This window comes from Rhyacophila brunnea, unplaced genomic scaffold (genome assembly GCF_057557595.1).
Source record: "Rhyacophila brunnea isolate RB1 unplaced genomic scaffold, BYU_Rbru_1.0 scaffold_4, whole genome shotgun sequence".
NCBI lineage: Eukaryota > Metazoa > Arthropoda > Insecta > Trichoptera > Rhyacophilidae > Rhyacophila > Rhyacophila brunnea.
In genome coordinates this window covers 54,581,470-54,600,268 of record NW_028233068.1, presented here as the reverse complement: position 1 = coordinate 54,600,268, position 18,799 = coordinate 54,581,470, and the positions used below count along the sequence as shown (strand labels likewise).

At 26.7% G+C, this 18,799-nt stretch overlaps 1 protein-coding gene across 36 annotated transcripts in view; it reads right to left on the bottom strand.

Annotated features, from left to right (window-relative positions):
* Shal (Potassium voltage-gated channel protein Shal) overlaps positions 1-18,799 on the bottom strand; it is a 148,419-nt gene that overhangs the window by 8,952 nt on the left and 120,668 nt on the right. For 33 of the 36 annotated variants that reach the window (XR_015071551.1, XR_015071549.1, XR_015071548.1 and 30 more), the window contains one exon: positions 16,315-16,467. Coding sequence is in view for 20 of the 36 variants with exons in the window: in XM_085954937.1 (XP_085811063.1) it covers positions 16,315-16,467 (153 nt within the window). In the remaining 16 variants the exon portion in view is untranslated. Of the gene's footprint in view, positions 1-5,176; positions 5,258-16,314; positions 16,468-18,799 lie in introns of all 36 variants that reach the window. The other 3 variants (XM_085954930.1, XM_085954928.1, XM_085954929.1) reach the window with 1 other exon arrangement.

Below are 18,799 nucleotides of genomic sequence, written 5' to 3'. Positions count from 1 at the left end.
ATCCTTCCCACATTGAGCTCGCCTTCTCAGGCTTTTTAGGGGATGTTGTTTTATCGATTTCTATATTTGGGTTCGCGACGCGAGACGATGTGGCGCTTCAAAAAATGATTGACTAGAAATTATTTCTGACAAATGAATATATATATTTAATCGAAAAATCTAAAAATCACGCAAAGGTAACGATATTTTAAAATAATCGATTCCTTCAAATAGGCCAAAATTCGATTTTTTCCCTGTGAAATCGTACAAAAATTTGTGATTTTTTCCCACACGATATTTATTATAACTATAACTACCAAAATAAATAATGTTTTGACATTAATACTTTTTGATTTCTTGACATATCAACAAGACAATTAAAAAACGCACACTATCACTAAAAGAAACCTATCAGTTTTTTTTAGTAAGATTCCTCCAAGTCTAGGTACCTACCTAATTCGATATTCTGTTCGTAATATCGATGGTCTAACATTGACACCTCGTATCTGAAATTCAATATTTTTGATAGGGGATACTTAAAATGTTATACAAAAACTATTAAATGATATTAAATAAAAACAAAAATACCATTATATTAAAAATGAACTAAATTATTTTTGCACTAAGCGTATTTTTGTTTTTATTTAATACCATTTAATAGTTTTTGTATAACATTTATTTAGTCGGTGGTTGCGCGGCTTAAGCGTTGAACTATCACGCCGTGGGTCCCAGGTTCGAATCCTGGGTCTGACAAGTACACATATTGTTTTTCAATTTGTATGTGAGTCAGGGTATGGACCTAATAGGTTGAGCAAGTGGCTGACATCCATTTCTTGTAAAAAACAAAATCTGTTAATACAAACCTCTACTCTGTGGAGGCCCATATGATCCTAACAGAATCAGACATGGTCGAAAAAAAAAGTATAACATTTTAACTACCCTCTATCATTTTGAATTTTAGATACGAGGTGTCAATGTTAGACCATCGATATTGTGCTTTAATAAAATTTAATTATTAAATAAAACTATCTAATTATTAAGTAGACTCTATCTAAAACTTTAAAAGCAAAACAATATATTTGAAAAATAATAATAAAAAGTGCGTTTTGATAATTTCCATTATTAGAAACTAAAAATACATAAATTTAATACTTGTTTTAAATTAACTTCAACACAGTAAAAACATTACACGTGGTAAACGAAATAAACCTTGATTTAAATTCGCACTCCTTCATAAATATCAATAAAAATATCATTCGAAGTTGAATAAAATATTGTGCTTTAATAATAAACGGATAAAGTCGATATTGGCATGTGAATGTTTTTTTTTAAGTGAACCCGTTAAATCGAATTCTTGAAAAACACGCCATGCTCAACAACCCTTGGTCACGTCATGCGTGTTTGAATTAAGAACACTGATAGGTATATAACATAAACAAATATAATATTATAAAGCTATAAAGAGGATAAATATAATGCACTTCAATAGGTATATCAGACTATGTACCACATACTTGGACATGAATGATGTGATGAATGAAAATAACTCGTGTCTTTCAGACATTTTAATAAATGACACTGTAAATAACGTAAAAAATAATATCTGTAGGTAACCCAAATGTATTTTATGATATTTCGTGTATATTATTTACCGTTTCATTGAATATATAAGTACTGTTAGTTGCGATAAATCTACGAAATAGTTTTAATATATTTAACATTTTATTGTAGTTTCGTAGTCAATTTGATAAATAAACAATTAATATTACTAAGCAATAATGGAGTTTTCATCCCACTTGACAATAGCCAATTGCGAGCTTTTGCATTCAACCGAGCACGAAAAAAGAAATAACTTATTTTAAGAATTTATTCGTCCATTCTTTTACAGCCCTTTCAGTAGAATAACTAATGTCATATCATTAATAACGATATTACAAATGCTGGTTTTATTTCTGTGACTTGCACAGAGTAATAGAAAATACCTCTGTAAAAAAATATGACAAATTATTCAATTTATAAGTGTATTAGGCATATTTGTTTTTATACTTTTAGACAGGCAGACAAAGGGTTATAAATTCTTATTTTTAAATTAAGAATGATTATTGAATATTTAAAAATTACAGCTAATAACCAAATATTTATAATACAGAATATTGAGGTCAAGTTTGACGTTTTATTTTCATCTCGAAATGGCCGATCGAGAGATGTTTGTTCGTCGAAAGTTTTTTCTTTTTCCGTCTGGGATAAAGCGATTTGTAAACAATGTATTGAGCCGTCAGAGAATAAATAGCTGGAAAAATCGACCACGCAATATTAACGGCGATTGTGTTTTTGTTAAATATGATAATGATAATTTTTTAATGTCATCTTAGCTGTAACTACACAGTATAATAGTGACATCTGCAAGACTTATAATATACAAGATCTAACGAAATACTTGAAAGAATAGTATAACATAGCACATACTATCTAAAATACAGAAACAATGATCTTTTGAAGTTATACTTCTTTATGCGCGTTTGGAAAATCAGATCAGAGTGTATGTTTGGCGTGTGACATGTAACACATAATTAATTTTTTCACAAAAAAAAAACGCACTCGATCGGATTCGAACCACCGATTGTTCGGTTATCAGCCGAATGCACTACCTTTACGCCACAGTATGATACTGGTGACAATTATACAGTATAATATTATAGTTTATAATTGTTCCGTTGGCTAGGCAGCGAATTTATTATTGTCGGCCATTTGCAATTCCTTATGTAAACAAACTATTAAACGTCAGAGTGACATTTGGTACTTTAAAAATAAAAACAACAAGAAACCATCATATAATTTAGTAATATAAGTTAAAATGTACAGAAATAAACCAACGGCGCTTCAATAGGCGGCCCGTTTTCTTACGTGTGTAATTTAACAAGATTTAGTCGAAGAATCTAGTTTATCACAAGTTTTGTTTTTGTTTTGTTACGCCAAAGAAGTATAACTTCTAACGCGCGTACAAAAGTACACACACCGATTTTTTAAAATATTTAAACGAGTCAGAAGGCTATAATATAATAGTCAATAATAATTATATCGTAACTTTCAGTATAACACCGCATGTCTTATTTTTGACAAATATTAATATTATTTTTCACATGATTATTTAGGAATTTTACAAATGCACAATACAATAAAATTAACTGTGATAAGATTGTATGCTATTTGCTACAGCTAAAATGACATAATATTATAAATCACAAACTCAGTAATAGAATAAGTTTAGAGGTGTATAGTATTCTTAACAGCTCACAAGGAAGTGCTTGGGGAGAGAAATATATATAGGTACATATTATAAGTCATGCAAAACAGAAAACTAAAATGGTACGACAAAATGTGAAATTTTTGTATGAAATGTGAAAATATAATGTCACGATCTACTACTCCTGTGGTTTAATAATATGTACGTTGATTGAAATTACAATACTAATATGAATATTTTGACAATTAAAATTTCGATATTATCTATTTCTTCATGGAGTTGATATACTTGGTTCTAGGTACTTTGCACGAAATATATAGTGAAGGTGTAATTAAAATAAATGCGTTATTTACCTCGTTGCTCTAGTTATGGGTTAATTTTATTTAAAGAAAAAAATGATACCGTGTTTATATGATTGGATGTGTAAAATAATTATTTGACATCGTGTATATTGTGAGTATATAATAAAAATAATCTAAATATAATAAACAATCTATCTACCAAATGATTGAAATTATTTCAATATAATATTACGTGAAACTGATAGAAAAATACTAAGCACGAGTATTAATTACCTAAGATAATTATTTTGTCAAATTATGAAGTGGGTATTTCAAAAACGAAACTTACAATACTGACAAAATATTGTATATTTTACTAATCTATGTATTAACCCGGGGAATAATAAAAAAATGCCTCATTTTTAAGATGCCAATTCATCGAGAAGTGATTCTGAACAAAAAATGTTACAGAAAAGGAATGTTAATGTTTGTCATCTCGTAATTAGCATCTTAAACGGCACACCCGATATGATAATATGAACGCACTGGCGTATAACATAGACGCACAAATAATAATTCTTGATATTTTAAACATTTTTATATTTAAAAAGCATACACAAACACATTTATTAAAATTCATTGCACATCCTCGTGAACTGTCGCTCAAGTATCATTTTATTTTTAGTTTAATTTTCCAGCCATTTTGCTAACGTAGAAAAGCGCTTAAGCGGTGGAATAGCAAACCAAGTTATGAGCTGTTGTTTTTTTAATATAAATTTAATTATATATATACTTTACGTGAGTATGTAGTAAAATATTTTCTCATCAATTATTGGCTTGTTCACCTACCTTATTAATATGGAGTTCTGCAGTATTATTTTTAATCATTTATTCATTCATTTAAACTATCAATATCGACTGTAGAAAGGAAAAACGGCGTAATCCACATAAATCAAATTTTACAGGAGGCTCAAAAACATTTTTGTTATGGTTTTCGGTCAAAGTTAAAATACAAAATAGATATAACCGTGAAGTGCATGATAATTAATAATTTGTTTTTTTTATATCCCTAATCTGATATTAATTAATGAGTTAATTAAAGAAAAACCAACAAATATGATAGTTAAGTCGTTTTTCACATTTCCAGCTAAATTTAGATAATAAATCGGCGTTTACAGCTTACATCCTTTATATTTAGTCATGTATAACGTTAATATCCAATAAAACCCATTTAAAAAAATGAGGGTTACGCCCTTTTTCCTTTGTTGCGTCGATATAATAAAAAATCCTCAAAAAGCCGTTGTTAACTAATGTTGGTATTGTTGCAATACGTATGAAGAAAATATAGATAGTCTACGTTGCAATTTATTTTGAACCACTGGAATCTTTTATTTAACAATATTCACAAAAACACTATTAAAATAAGTTATCCACGTGTTTTTTGACATATATAATAAATTTCTTTACATTTTGAATAGATATTTTTATTATACTACTCACAACAACGCGAATTGTCTTCTTTTCATCATTTTTAATTCCAGATAATTAACACATACTCAGCCAAATATATAAGGAAATATTTTACTAGAAATTGCAAAACTGATAACTTGGTTTGAATCTCTCCAAATAATTTTGTATTTGTTGCTGATTTTTTTTTGTGGGATGCGCTTACAGGGGACTCGGGAGGTCCCGTAGCTTCTCTCCGGCGATCGGCGTCCGCCCTTTTGCTTTTCCTAGAGTCTAGCAGCAGCACCTGAATCATTTTCCATTCATTCATTCATTTGTCTTCATTTGCAATGGTTGATTTGACAGCTTGGTATTCTGATCGGTCAGTCACTAAACGAAAAACGTCGTGTCTTTTTGCAAGCTAATATACTATGCGAGTATTGTAAGATACGCCATATTATATTATATGTATATACCAGTAGCGAAGGGTGGAGGTAGGCTGTTAAGATCTGGCATAAATAGTGCACAATAAACTTTGTTAGTCATACGTATTTGTTTTTATTGAACTAAGATTACAATTTAGAGATGGTGTTGGTTAGTTTTTAAAAATCAATTAAACCCTGCTTAGATCAAAACATAATAGTTTAAGTATACTTTGGGTAATACGACAAAATTATGCATACTTTTCATTCATACTTATTTGTTTTTGTTGGATTAAGAATACATATTACACATATTGCCCTGCCGAAACCAAACTATAATTGATAAAAATATTATTCTATCTTTCAAATATTCAAAGTTATGTATGATTTAATTGCATACTTTTGGATATTTTATAGATAGACGAGTATTTTTTGACTATTATCTATTACGGCATGGGTATCGCAGGGTAAAATTTAATTTCAAAAACTAACCAACATCATCTGTAAATTGTAGTATTATTTCAATGAAAACAAATACGTATAATTGACAAAGTTTAGTGTGCACTATTTATGGTTGATCTTAATAGCCTACCTCTATCCTTCGCCACTGGTATATAAATACGGGTAATAATATAATTGATATGCATATTCATGTCACTAAGCATTTTTTTTCAATATTTTCTGTAATAAGAGTTTGAATTATTTAATTCCTTTATTGTAACCTAATCTAATACAAATTTTAAGATGGATTTAAGATAGTAAAAAGAAGGAATAATTTTATAATAGAATAATTTCAATTGAATTTGCTTGGATATTTGATAAAACAGATATCTATTATTTTGACTATCTTTAGTTCTTTTTAATATTGATTGTTTACTTTCAATAATTAAGTAGAATGGTGACACATTCTTGTGGCAGTGCAAGCGACTCATTTAGGTGTTGGTATCGTTGTTTGCAAATGACACTAACACCGTTCCAAAGTAATTTTGTCGAGGCCGCAATGTCAGAAGAATCTGTCTTTTCTCTACCCTATTTCAATATATAAAGTTATTTATCATTGCAAAAAGACACGTTTTTCATGACAATATTATCTTTTACTTTAAATGCTTACAGTAGATACGTTTGATTAAAGTTATAAATTTATATATTTCTGACAAAGAAGAATAAATTTTTTTTTTTCGTTTATTGTAACAGTCATTCATCTCAAATTATACATACATACACATAATATTTTAACAGTATAACAATCTACTCTGATTCATGATGTATGATATAAATAGGTACCGTGATTTAAAAATTCGTTGACTATTTTTAAGTGGTATTGTACGTAAGTACTGAAATTTAAACCAATAATCTTTTCTTTCTGATTAATAGATTTGTAAAATATTTATAAATATTGATGTTTTTTTCGATATTTTTGATGACTAAAAATAGGTTTCTAAATGCCACGTTATGATCGATTCGCTGATAATAATATTTTATATGACCGTTTCAGAAATATATAACTATTATTTCAGTAGGTTTTTTTGTCTTGATATTACTTTATTTTACACCGATAATTCAATACAATAATTATTATTGTATCTCTTTTACAATCTTTTCATAAATAACGTTTTTCCGGCTATATTTTAAAATATGCCAATCATAATGGTTATTGTTCATGTGCTTGCACTTGGTACCTATAGGTTAGTGATTTTGATCTATTAAATGTTATATTATTATGATTCTTCAAAAATAGTCAACAAATTTTTAAAAATATTTTTTGCTTGCAACTCTTAACCAATTATTGATGAAAATAAAGATTAATTAATTTATTAATTTATTTTTTATTTTTCATCTGACATTGTTGATAAATTTATTTATTGCAATGAAAAAATATTATTAAGTATTATAGTGTTTCTACTGGCGTGCTATTGTGAGTGGTGGTATTCTATTCAAAAGGCTTATAAATAATTTTGTGCCGTTTGCACATTTTATATTGTATTTTCTTCTTTTTGTCAATATATATATATAAAAGTACCATATAACTTTGATCGGTATAGGTAAATAATGTATCATTTAGCATAACAGATCATTTTATAGGTTGAAAATCGCCGTGCTTGTCGATTATTATTCGCATTAGTCAGCAGCCATAAAATGGATAAAAAATAATGTCTCAAAAAGGCGGAACTTACAGCCATAGATAATATGTGCTACGGAAATAAAAAGTTAAAATTCCAAATTCAAACCACAAAAAACGACATGCAAGTTTACTTCTTTTAAATTAGTCAAGGCTAATCCGCGCGTTCTTCTTATGGTCAGTTACATTATTAATTCTCTTTCCCGGTGGTAAAAAGTAAAAAAAAAAATTTGAGTAAATAAATTAAACTAGTCTTTGCTTTATAAATTCATTTTACGGAGCGTAATATACAATATCGATCATTAAATAGATGTGTAAGTACATAGTATAATATTATACTTAGCTATTCATCTTATTATGCTAAACGTTCAAATAATCTTGTTTAATAAAATATTACTATTGATAATTATGAAAAAAACAATTGTAAAAATATTGCATAGGTAAATTAGGTAATTTATAATGCACGTCATTGCAATAATAGAAAATAGTACGCTATATAGATATTATGTTTTTAGATAACCCATATTATAAAAAATCATTAAATTAAATTTTATGGTTGGCTGAGCGTTTACACAATGAAGTCGGCAATGCGTTTAAAATTCTAAAATAGACATTGGGCGTCCAAAGATTTATTTTAAAGCTCTCCTTTCAAATAGCAGGCAGTAAACTTGATTTATAGATTTTCAGGAAAAATTTTATCTGCGGAGATTAAAATGACGTAAAGTTTATTTTATTTTATCCAGGCTGTTTAATTCGAATTAAAATCTTTGACACTAACTATGCAGGTATTATACAACTAAGAAAAATCAGACTTTTATTTGTTTCTAAGCGATGTCTAATAAGAAAGAATTCGATCGATGTATTGATTTCAATATTTAATTCGATCGCTTATTTTTCGGTTGCAAATCTCTGAGCACACTAAACAATATCGCAATTCTTGTTTTATTTATCTCGGCGAAAATTCTAAAACTGAAATAAAATTGAATAATAGTTTCCCTTTTTTGTTTGTCTGTGGTTTTTATTCATTTACCGAGGTCAACCATTATTGCGTGTGCCTGGGATTGATTGTTAAACTGTCAAATGAATTTATTGAAAGGTTAAATTTTCACTATTCCTAAAAAAATCTTAGACTTAGTTAAATAAAAAAAATCTTTTGATTTTCATTTCTGATAGTAGATATAATTCTGCTATGTATTAATTTAAGGAAAACCACTATATTTAATTGATTATATTCCAAGCTTTTAATTAGTTTCTTTTCATATAAAACATACAAAGAAAAATAACTAAAAGAATTTCTTTATTAAAAAAATCGAGCTTTTAAAAACTAGCAAAATCTATTTAAATAACTATACATTCAAATGAAAGACCATATATTTGAATGTTTGAATATACAGTATGAAACCATAATTCATTTTATAGCTATATTATCCGTAGGTATATAATATGTAGATGTACAAATACACCCAAATAAATATAATATTAGGTGTATTTTTGTGTTTGCTTTTACAGAATTTAATAATATTTTGTCTATTTCTTTCATCGTAAATATATATACCTTCAATATTTTTCAAAATATTGAACATAAATTTTAGTTTTTAATTAAGTATTTCAATTTCAAGTCATAGTTATATTCTTCAATGAATGATTTCCAGTGATTTATACCGAAGAACATTTTGTCTCAAGAATCTTAGAGAGTGTTTTGAGCTCAGTATTAAAACGTTTATGTCAACGTCAGATAACGGATATAATACAAAAATAAGAACATCTATTTTTTTCCATTATAAGTGATTAAGAATGAGAGTTATAGTAAAACTAAGACAAATATTTTATATGTACAAATAGTATGAAGAAAATCCATATTTCAATAAATTATTTCTTTACAAAAAATCTCATAAACGCAACACACGTTTCAGAATAAAATTATAATCGAAAAGCTGAACAAAGGTTTTATAAGCTCTGCATAGTTCGTGGCGCCGGATTAGAGAAAAACATTTAAAATAAATGACTTGTTCCGTTCAAAGCTCACGGAAAGTAATCGTCTGTGTGCGCGGTGGTTAAAATCGATTATTAAACTAAAACTTAACCAGATTGACCATTCAAATATTACTTTACCAAAACGTACGTTGAAAGGCGAAAAATTAGGCACAGTAAAGTTAGTCTTATGTTGGCTCAACTACGTAAAACGACATTTATGATAATTAAAATCAATTGGTTATGTACAGATATATATTGAAATTTGTGAACAAATACTATGTTACAAAATTACTAAAAATGCATTTCAAATTAAGTGGTTAACATAATATTTCAACTGATAGCATATTTATATAATTGTTTTAAATAGTTCATTTTACTTACATACTATACTTATATAATATAGTGTTTTTTTTTAATAAATTTTTGATATTTTACTGTATACAATACAATATTTTTAAATATTAAAAATATACTAATAAACTATATTACATACTCATAAAATCTATTAGGGTGCTATGAGTGAAGTTCGTATTCTTTAATTGATACTATACGTGTCGATTATACATAATATATACGAGTATATTCTGGTTATCACTATAGTAATGGTATGATATTATTAAGTTAAAACGAAAGTATTTTGTGCAAAGGGTGTTATACAAAGTAGGAAAGCATTTAGCGTGGACAATACGATCAAATCAAATTATATATTTAAAATTACAAAACTATATTTTTTATTGTTGACTACTTTTATTTTGCTTAAAAGAATTTAGAGTATATTTTAATGTACCTAACAAGATAATGATTTTATATTTTATGTTCAAAAATAAGTAAAAGTGCTCATTAACGTTTACTTTAAGAAATGTGTATACAGTTTTGATCGGAATATTAGACGGTATTTAAAATATAAGACGGTTTAATTTTCAAGAATAATACAATCTATAGATTATACTAAGATTGTAAATATATGTATCTATATATTTATAAATATTTTAGTAGTACCCTACAAATAAAATTTAATACATTAGGTATAATGATATACCCTACTTTTTCCTGTACATGACCCAAAGAGTATCTACACCTAATAGAAAAATAAAATATAGTACCATTATGCTTAATGTATTGCATTTTATTTGCAGATTACTACAAACAATATGTCTTGAAGTAAGTGTAATAATTATAATCAACTTTCTAATATCTAATGTTTTAAGTATACCGGTGCTATTAGGAGTCAATTAAATATGTTACAAGTAAAATTAAGTAGTATAAACTCACTAAAAAGGAAATAATGTTATGTATTTAAATTGATTTTTATAAAACTAAAGTAGATAATATACAATAATGGCTAAAACGAGATCTGACTACAAAAAGGTCAAGAAAAACTATGTACACATTTTCTGTTAGCAATAAATATATTATATTAAAATATTTTACAGTATTTTTATGCTTCCTACTTGTTACGTAAAAGCTATTGCCATTTACTGTGAAAATTATCAGTTTCTCATTACCCCATGTTGTTGTTATCTTGAATACTATTTTGAAGTTTTCCCCCTTAGACTTCGGTGTGTATGGTTTGGGGTGGTGACGAAGATTCGGGGGGTGGATCTATAGCAGGGGCTTTCCCAAAAAGCGGGTAGGCCATAGAAAATAGCTGCGCGCTGTCCGATATCTTTAAATGAAACACCCAAAATATATAATATTTTATGTTGTACTGAATTTATCGTATATTTATATCATACGGTAATATTTTCTTTTTTTACACCACAGTTAACTACCACAGTAATTAAATGACTGTAATATAATTCAATAAACACTTCTCTGATATAAACGACAGTTTTATCGTAAATAATTATAATTACCATGCAAGATTTACGAGAACTATCATAATAAGTAGCTTTATTAATTATTTTATTAATGATATCACGACGTATAAACAAATTCTACCCTGTGTTACACCACAGTTTACCTTTATGTAGGTATTTTACACAGTAAAACATAAATGCACTCTGATTATATGCAGGGTAAATTTCCAATTATAATATTCGCTATTAATACGACTGTTTAGATTATTTAAAAAAAGGTTAGGCATTTAAATTACAATAACTTTACTATTAATACAAAAGAAAGTATTTTTGTTACAAATCGATTTTTGATCATTTTTAATAAATTGTTAGGGGAATATGTTTTTTTGTTGTTGGATAATTTATAAAATCAAACAGAATATTAGTGGCACTCTTGATTTATTTCGGAGTATGAGATTGAAAAAGAACTGCACTGAGTAGAGGAAGATAGTTACTAACTTGACCTCTTTATTAATAGAAGACCAACTTAATGTGTATTTATCTAGGTGACATCCTACCCGGAACAAACAGACTATGGGATCTGGAACCATTGGGTGATTTTTTTCCATTGTATCGATCAATTGTGAAAAATGTGGATGTGAAAGAGAAAATTGAAAGTGCATACAGATTGTCAAAAATTCGATGAGTTGTCTTAAGTTAGTGGAAGCATTGAGGTATTACAATAATCAGGAAAAATATTTTTTCCATATTTTGCATTGATGTTATCTATATTTTTGTACTGTATTGAGTCGTAGAGGTGAGATAATGAATGCAAGGTAATTGTTGCCCATGAAACGTGATAACGTTGAATACTTGAAATTCTTTAAAAAAAACCAATAAATCATTTAGATTTAAAATCAAAGAAGGACTGTGGACAACATGACATTGTCTATAACCCATTTTTCAATTTCAAGCTTTGAATAATACTGATCATGGTGCAATGATTCTATAGAGATTGGCGGAAAAACCGAGTAGTGGAGCTCACCTTCACTATACTCAGAGAGAAGTAGATGAGAAAATAACCTAAAAAAGATAGGGTAATGCAGTAACTAGATTTTAATAAATTTAGAATTTTATACGGTTTATACATATAAAAAAATATATACTAGACAATTATTACTACTTAAAAAAAATCAAGTTGTTACCTCGTTCTGTTACACGGCTCGCATTACATGGCCACCAAAGCAATCAGAATATATTATTACCGTATGGTAGGAAGGAAAACGGATAACGGAAATGAACGCCATTAACGTTGACCATGGGAACCATACTACAATTCCCCAAAGATGTAACCAGCCATATACACAAACTAGTATCTACAGCCTACAACTTATTTGATGTTTTCCGTTAGTCGTTACATTAAAAGGTTTATATTTTTTAAATATTCCATGGCATTAGTTGCAAAGTCAGTTACTTCCCTCTATTTTGTCGCTTGTTAATTATTACATGGATTATTTAGAGATATCATTTACTCGGTAGAATAACATAACATAAAATTTACGAATATATTTGTTTCGTAGTTGGTCTTAATAATGGTGTGACAAGCGAAATATCTAATGACGACTACAATAGTATTGATATTATACAATTGTTAATATTATAATATCGAATAATTTTGTTATTTACTTAAGCATTCAAATTTAATTTTCCCAAGTAAATATTCAAAATGTAATTGTATTGTATGATTAAATATTATCAAAGTAAGCTGCTTTTGCTATTTAGTTGGTCAAATACTGAAAGTTAGTTTCAAATTAGGTATATATCATCCGATAAGGGAATGATATTATTTGACCAATACCAACATAATATTTTTTAATAGTTTTATAATGATTAGTTAATGTTAAAAGTCGTTTTATTTTATCGTTTGAATTTCTAATTGTTTTATAAAATGTTTGTATGTACCTAAAACATATATATATTTGAAATATGGAAGGCGGTTTTTTTTAGTAAAATCTTGCAAAAATTTTGTTTAAATAACTGACTTTTCATTAATTATTATTAATAAATATATAAGTATCAGTCATTATTATAATTTATTACAGAAAAGAAACTACCCTAGATATTCAAAATGTTCAACAATTCTTACAAATTTACTTATAAATTGAGAGCTATTTTATTTTTTATACCGTTATCTAGCCTATAAAATGTTATTTTATCGGTATTTTTCTCGCAAAACGAGATTATATTTCTAATTGTATACGTTCAAATTAATATTTATAAAAATGAAAGATTACTTTAATTCGCCAGCCTAGCTTAAATTATTTAAATTGTCATGTCCATGCACTGAGGCATTTCATAATATATTAATTAAGCTGAAGTCATTCAATAGATTATAATTTACAATAAGAATCTAGTTAGTCACCGTTCAATTTAAATAGGTCAAAATATATTATATTATCTGTCATTGCTAAGGCGCATATACTGTGTTAATATTAAAAATTAGTATTTTATAAATTATGAATGAAAAATAGAAGAATCATTTTTTTAGTATTAACCTTTTCAAAATACTCACGAAGTACAAATAAATAATAGGTATATAGTAATAATGGTTTAGTCGACATTCGAATAACTACATACTATAGTAGGTACTGAAACAATGATTAATTACTATAACGTTGGAGACTAAACATTATTTTATATGCTGTCTTATTTGAACAAAATAAGTGTATAAAAGAATTCGTTTGGTTTCGCCTTTTTAAAACTGTAGAAATACCAACCACTCGAAAAAATCCTCTCTGAAATATTTTAACCAGTAGATGAAACAAGCGCACATAACTAGGTATCCATTTCTTTTCTATTCCCTATATTATAATATTTCATAATAATTCTAGACGATCTATGCATGCAGAGTGCATGCATTCGTTTAATAAAGAAACATTGGAATGTTTATAGCAAAATACACATTAAAAATGTAATATTGTATGTGAGAAGCTGATTAGAGTAGACTTGATATTATGAATGTTATGTTTTTTTGTAACTAGACTATTCTAGGATCTAATAGAACGTGCTAGGATCTAGAATCTAGAAGAAAATTAGTTACGTTAATAATTGATGAAAATCTAATTATGTTTTTTTAGAATAAAATAGTATATCCAACAGAGCCGTGTATAAATTAATAATGTAAGTATCTACTGAAATATTATCTTCAGTTTAAAATATTCTTTTGATCCTTGAAAATACCAAATATATTTTTTTAAGTTATTCAGTTTAGTTAGTTTTTAATTTGAAGTTCTACGAGATTGTTAATTGTTAACACCTTATTGGCAATTTGTACGAAATAAAATCAATCGAAACCATTGTGTCGAAACGGCAAAAAAGCATTCAAACAGCATGTAATTTAACTACTAAACCAATTTCTGATCAGAAAATTTGTGCGAAAATATCCTTATTTTAGCATTTAGAGTGAATAAAAAATAATTGATTAATTTATGAAATGCTACTTCTGGTTAATGACAAATTTTCCAATTTATTTTAAATCAAACATATATTTTTTTTAAATACACTTAGTATTTAGTAATAGTATTTTTGAAATTCGAATAAAATACGACGAAGGAAACAGGAGAGTAAACAATATTTCCCGTTGTGAAAATTTTTCTGCTTTTTGCGAATCGGCTTGATAGTTTCGGCAAATTTTAACTTTTATAGTCTAAATGTAACTAAATAATACTCTCTCATGTGAAATGTTAACCTAGCTTTAGGGTGCTTTGATCGTAATAAGTAATAATATTAATTATCGCACGGCTCTGTTAGTTAAATGCACAGACGTATATGGCAATTAATAAACAATAAATCAGACCATTTTTGTTATTAATACGTCTGTGCATCTTAGTTATTATTTGCCGAAATAATAGTAGAGGCAAGTATTATATAATTTTATGAAATATTATTTGTATTTTTTGTATGCGTCTAAAATGCATCGATGTATTTTTATTGTGTATTAAACAAATTGGTAGATTTACGATCGTGAAATATAAGACGCCTTTTGTCTCTTTCCGTCAAACATTTTTTCCTATAACTAAAGCTATATTTCAATTCTACGACGAGAAAAAATGTTTTCAGAAAATATATTTGCCAATCAGTTTTTTAAAAATACTATCGCCAATTGTAGGTATTTTATGTCAGGTATCATATTTTGTTTATGTTGCTTTGTTTTAGTAAATCATAAAAATAAATTAATTTGTAAATATTAAAATAATACGTAATTTGTTGCAAGAGTTGTATGAGTACCAGATTTTTTTTATAGAAAGAAAAGATATCTAATAAGTTATCGAATAGAAAATTGTTTTCATAGATTTCAAAAGAGATACTTTTAAATAAATATTTACAGATTTGATAATACATATTTTTGCGTGTAAAATAATTATATACTTATTATTATTGTATGTATTTATTTTTATTAGGAAAGATTATTTCAAACAATTTTCTATTATTCAATAACTAAATAACTATAAAACAAAATGCATAAAATTAATTCCATTTACCATAAACCTTGTTTATAACCTTTAAATTCATTGTAAAATTTTGATAAAAAATTTTGTTTCACAATTTCGCGGTCGAAAATCTCAAAAATAAATTTACAAACTTGCGATATCTTTAAAACCAAAACCATTTATAATATTAAAATATTGTTCAAACGTTTTTCTTTGAATTGATTGCTTACTTTATTCAAGAGTTTGTTCATCAGTACACTGTAAATCAATAGCAAAAATACCCTATCAGAAGTTAAATAATTGTGTTTATTTTAACAAATTTTAAAAAAATACGTACGCTATAATGTAAAATAAAATAAAAGTGATTGAAAATGTATATATATCTTTTTTATTGTAAATATTATTGTCATTTAAAACTTTGAAAACTTTCTCATCCATTTGAAATAAGTACTTAGGTACTATTTTTCTAAAATGTAATGTTGCATATTAATTTTGTTTCTCTAAAAAGCGCGTATCCCTATAAATTTTGCGTAGTTGTTCATGTTAAATGAAAATCTGGCCAGAAACTGTTTACGAATTACCTGATATCTCTGTGGACAGCATCTTCCGCAGCATGCTTGAAGCAAGCCACCTCTACTGTGGCTGGAATGAGCAGGACTTGCCATTGGAGAAGGACTACCAGGTCTTTTTGGAGCTCCATTATAAGGGTTATCCAACTCAATAAACTCTCGGTCCTAGAATCGCAGCAAAAATTTACATGGTTTTATTTTAATTCGAATTATTTACTAGATCGAATGACTCTTATTTTAATTTTACACATTAAAAAATGATTTTTTCATCTGGTCACGGAGGTATTTAAAATGTTTGAAATTGATGATGGTGGGAATATTAGTGCAAGTTTTCATATGTTTGTGATTTTTATATGATTAAATTACTTAAATCGTTTTACGTGAATGATTTTTAAGTGAGATATATCTATTATGTAGAAAATTCAAAAAAAAAGCTTAGCGGATATAATTTAATCGATTAATGTGAATATAATGTAATAATTTAAAAAAAATCTGTCAATCATTAAAAAAAACCATTTAATGAGAAAACTTTGAGCCAATTGTATATATTTAAAATTTACACAACACATAACATAAAACATCCATTGTCTTTCAAAAAATATCAGTTTCCCGAAAAAAAATATCTTCGATGTTCAAAATTTAAAAAAAATCGCGAAAGTTTTTTTACATACACGATATATCTATAAACTATTTTTTAAACTATATTTCAAATGTATTTATGAATAACAGAATACACTTTTCATGATAACTGTCACATCGCATCGTACGGAAGTTTCAATATATTGCCAAATAATGCGGTTCGGCATACATATTTAAATATTAATCGTTAATTTATGTATTTTATTTGTTTAATTTAAGTTTTATTTATCACATTTCATAACGTATTAAGAATTAAGACAGATATAACAAAATAATACAAGATCAAATAATAAAACATAGAGATGATTAAATAACTGATTTGAAAAGCAAACAAAAAACAACAACTCCAATGCAAATTCAGTCAAATGGTTAGTATTTTAATGATTAACTAAACATCTCATTACACAATCAACATCAAACATTTATATGCACAGACACACACTTACACACTATAGAAGATACGATATTAATTAGGTTATTGTCGTTTGACACCCAATGCTGAAATTCTGGGGTAGTATGTGAAATTTAGGTTAAGACAAACTAGTCACAAATATTGATTAGAAAAACACGACGCCTCATAAACATACGGATGTATTTTTCTATACGGTATCAACCGCTCTTTCTGGCTCGTGTGTATTGGCCCTTATTAGTATATAATATCCTAAGTAGTAAAATATTACTTACCTACTGGTATTAAATTAGTTAATTCGTTTAGAATAGTTAAATCTATAAACACATTTTTATACAATAAAATAGTATATAAGTATATTAATAATTAATTAGACAAGGCGTCTCACTAATTTTCTATTATATATATATATATATTTATTTCAATAAAGAATTTTAACTGAGCATTCTTTGAATGCTTTCATGTAATGTGATTTTTTTTATTAATAATTGTGAATACATGTCTAATTCTTTATTTTGATCCCATGTGCATTTTAGTATTATGCATATCATAAAATATTCAGTTATACCTACACTTAAGTCATAGTTTTTATTATAAACCCGAACAAAAAAGTGGATATTCACTATCTAATTCTTAGAATGAATATTCTTCCCGATTTAAATTTAATATTTTCAAAGTAATTTTAAAAGTAATATTAGATTTTATTTATTTTCACGAAAATGTGTAAATAAGGAAATTTTAGCATTGTCATTTTTTGAACATATTCACATACATTGAAATAAAAAGACCATCAAGAGTTTTTCGTAATATTAATACAGTAACATGCAATATTTATAGACATATATTTATATTTATAACTTTCTGTTTCATAAGTAACATTTAATCATGGAAGAACATTTAAATAGCTTTTTAAATTGACAACTTTTTATAAATATATTCACAAAAGAACCGATAAAACATCGAGACAGACATATAAACTTTTTGGAAAAGTATTTCGAAGCTCGATTTTGACAATAATAATTATGTTAATTAATTGAAACTTGTAAGTATAATATTTATTCGAGTTCACTAAAATAAATTTTACATAAATTGGGCCTTGGTAATAGAATTCCTTAAATCTTTTCAATTTATTTACCCTAAGTTAAGCGTATTTTTTTATATTTTCAGTGATTAATAAATACTCAAATCATAAAACTAGATTTTTTTGTGATAGTCAATTATTTATTTGGGTTTATGATTTTTTTAAATAAAATAAATTTATTTTTGTCGTTGTAATTTCAAATAAAAATCAACAAAATTAAAGACCGACATAATAATAATACGATCTGTTAGTAAATTAGTATTTTTTTTATCTTAATCATATAATTTTCATCTCGATAAAATGAAAATAAAACAATAAAAAGTATATGGATTATGTAGACCCTAATTGTCAATATCGAGCTACAACAC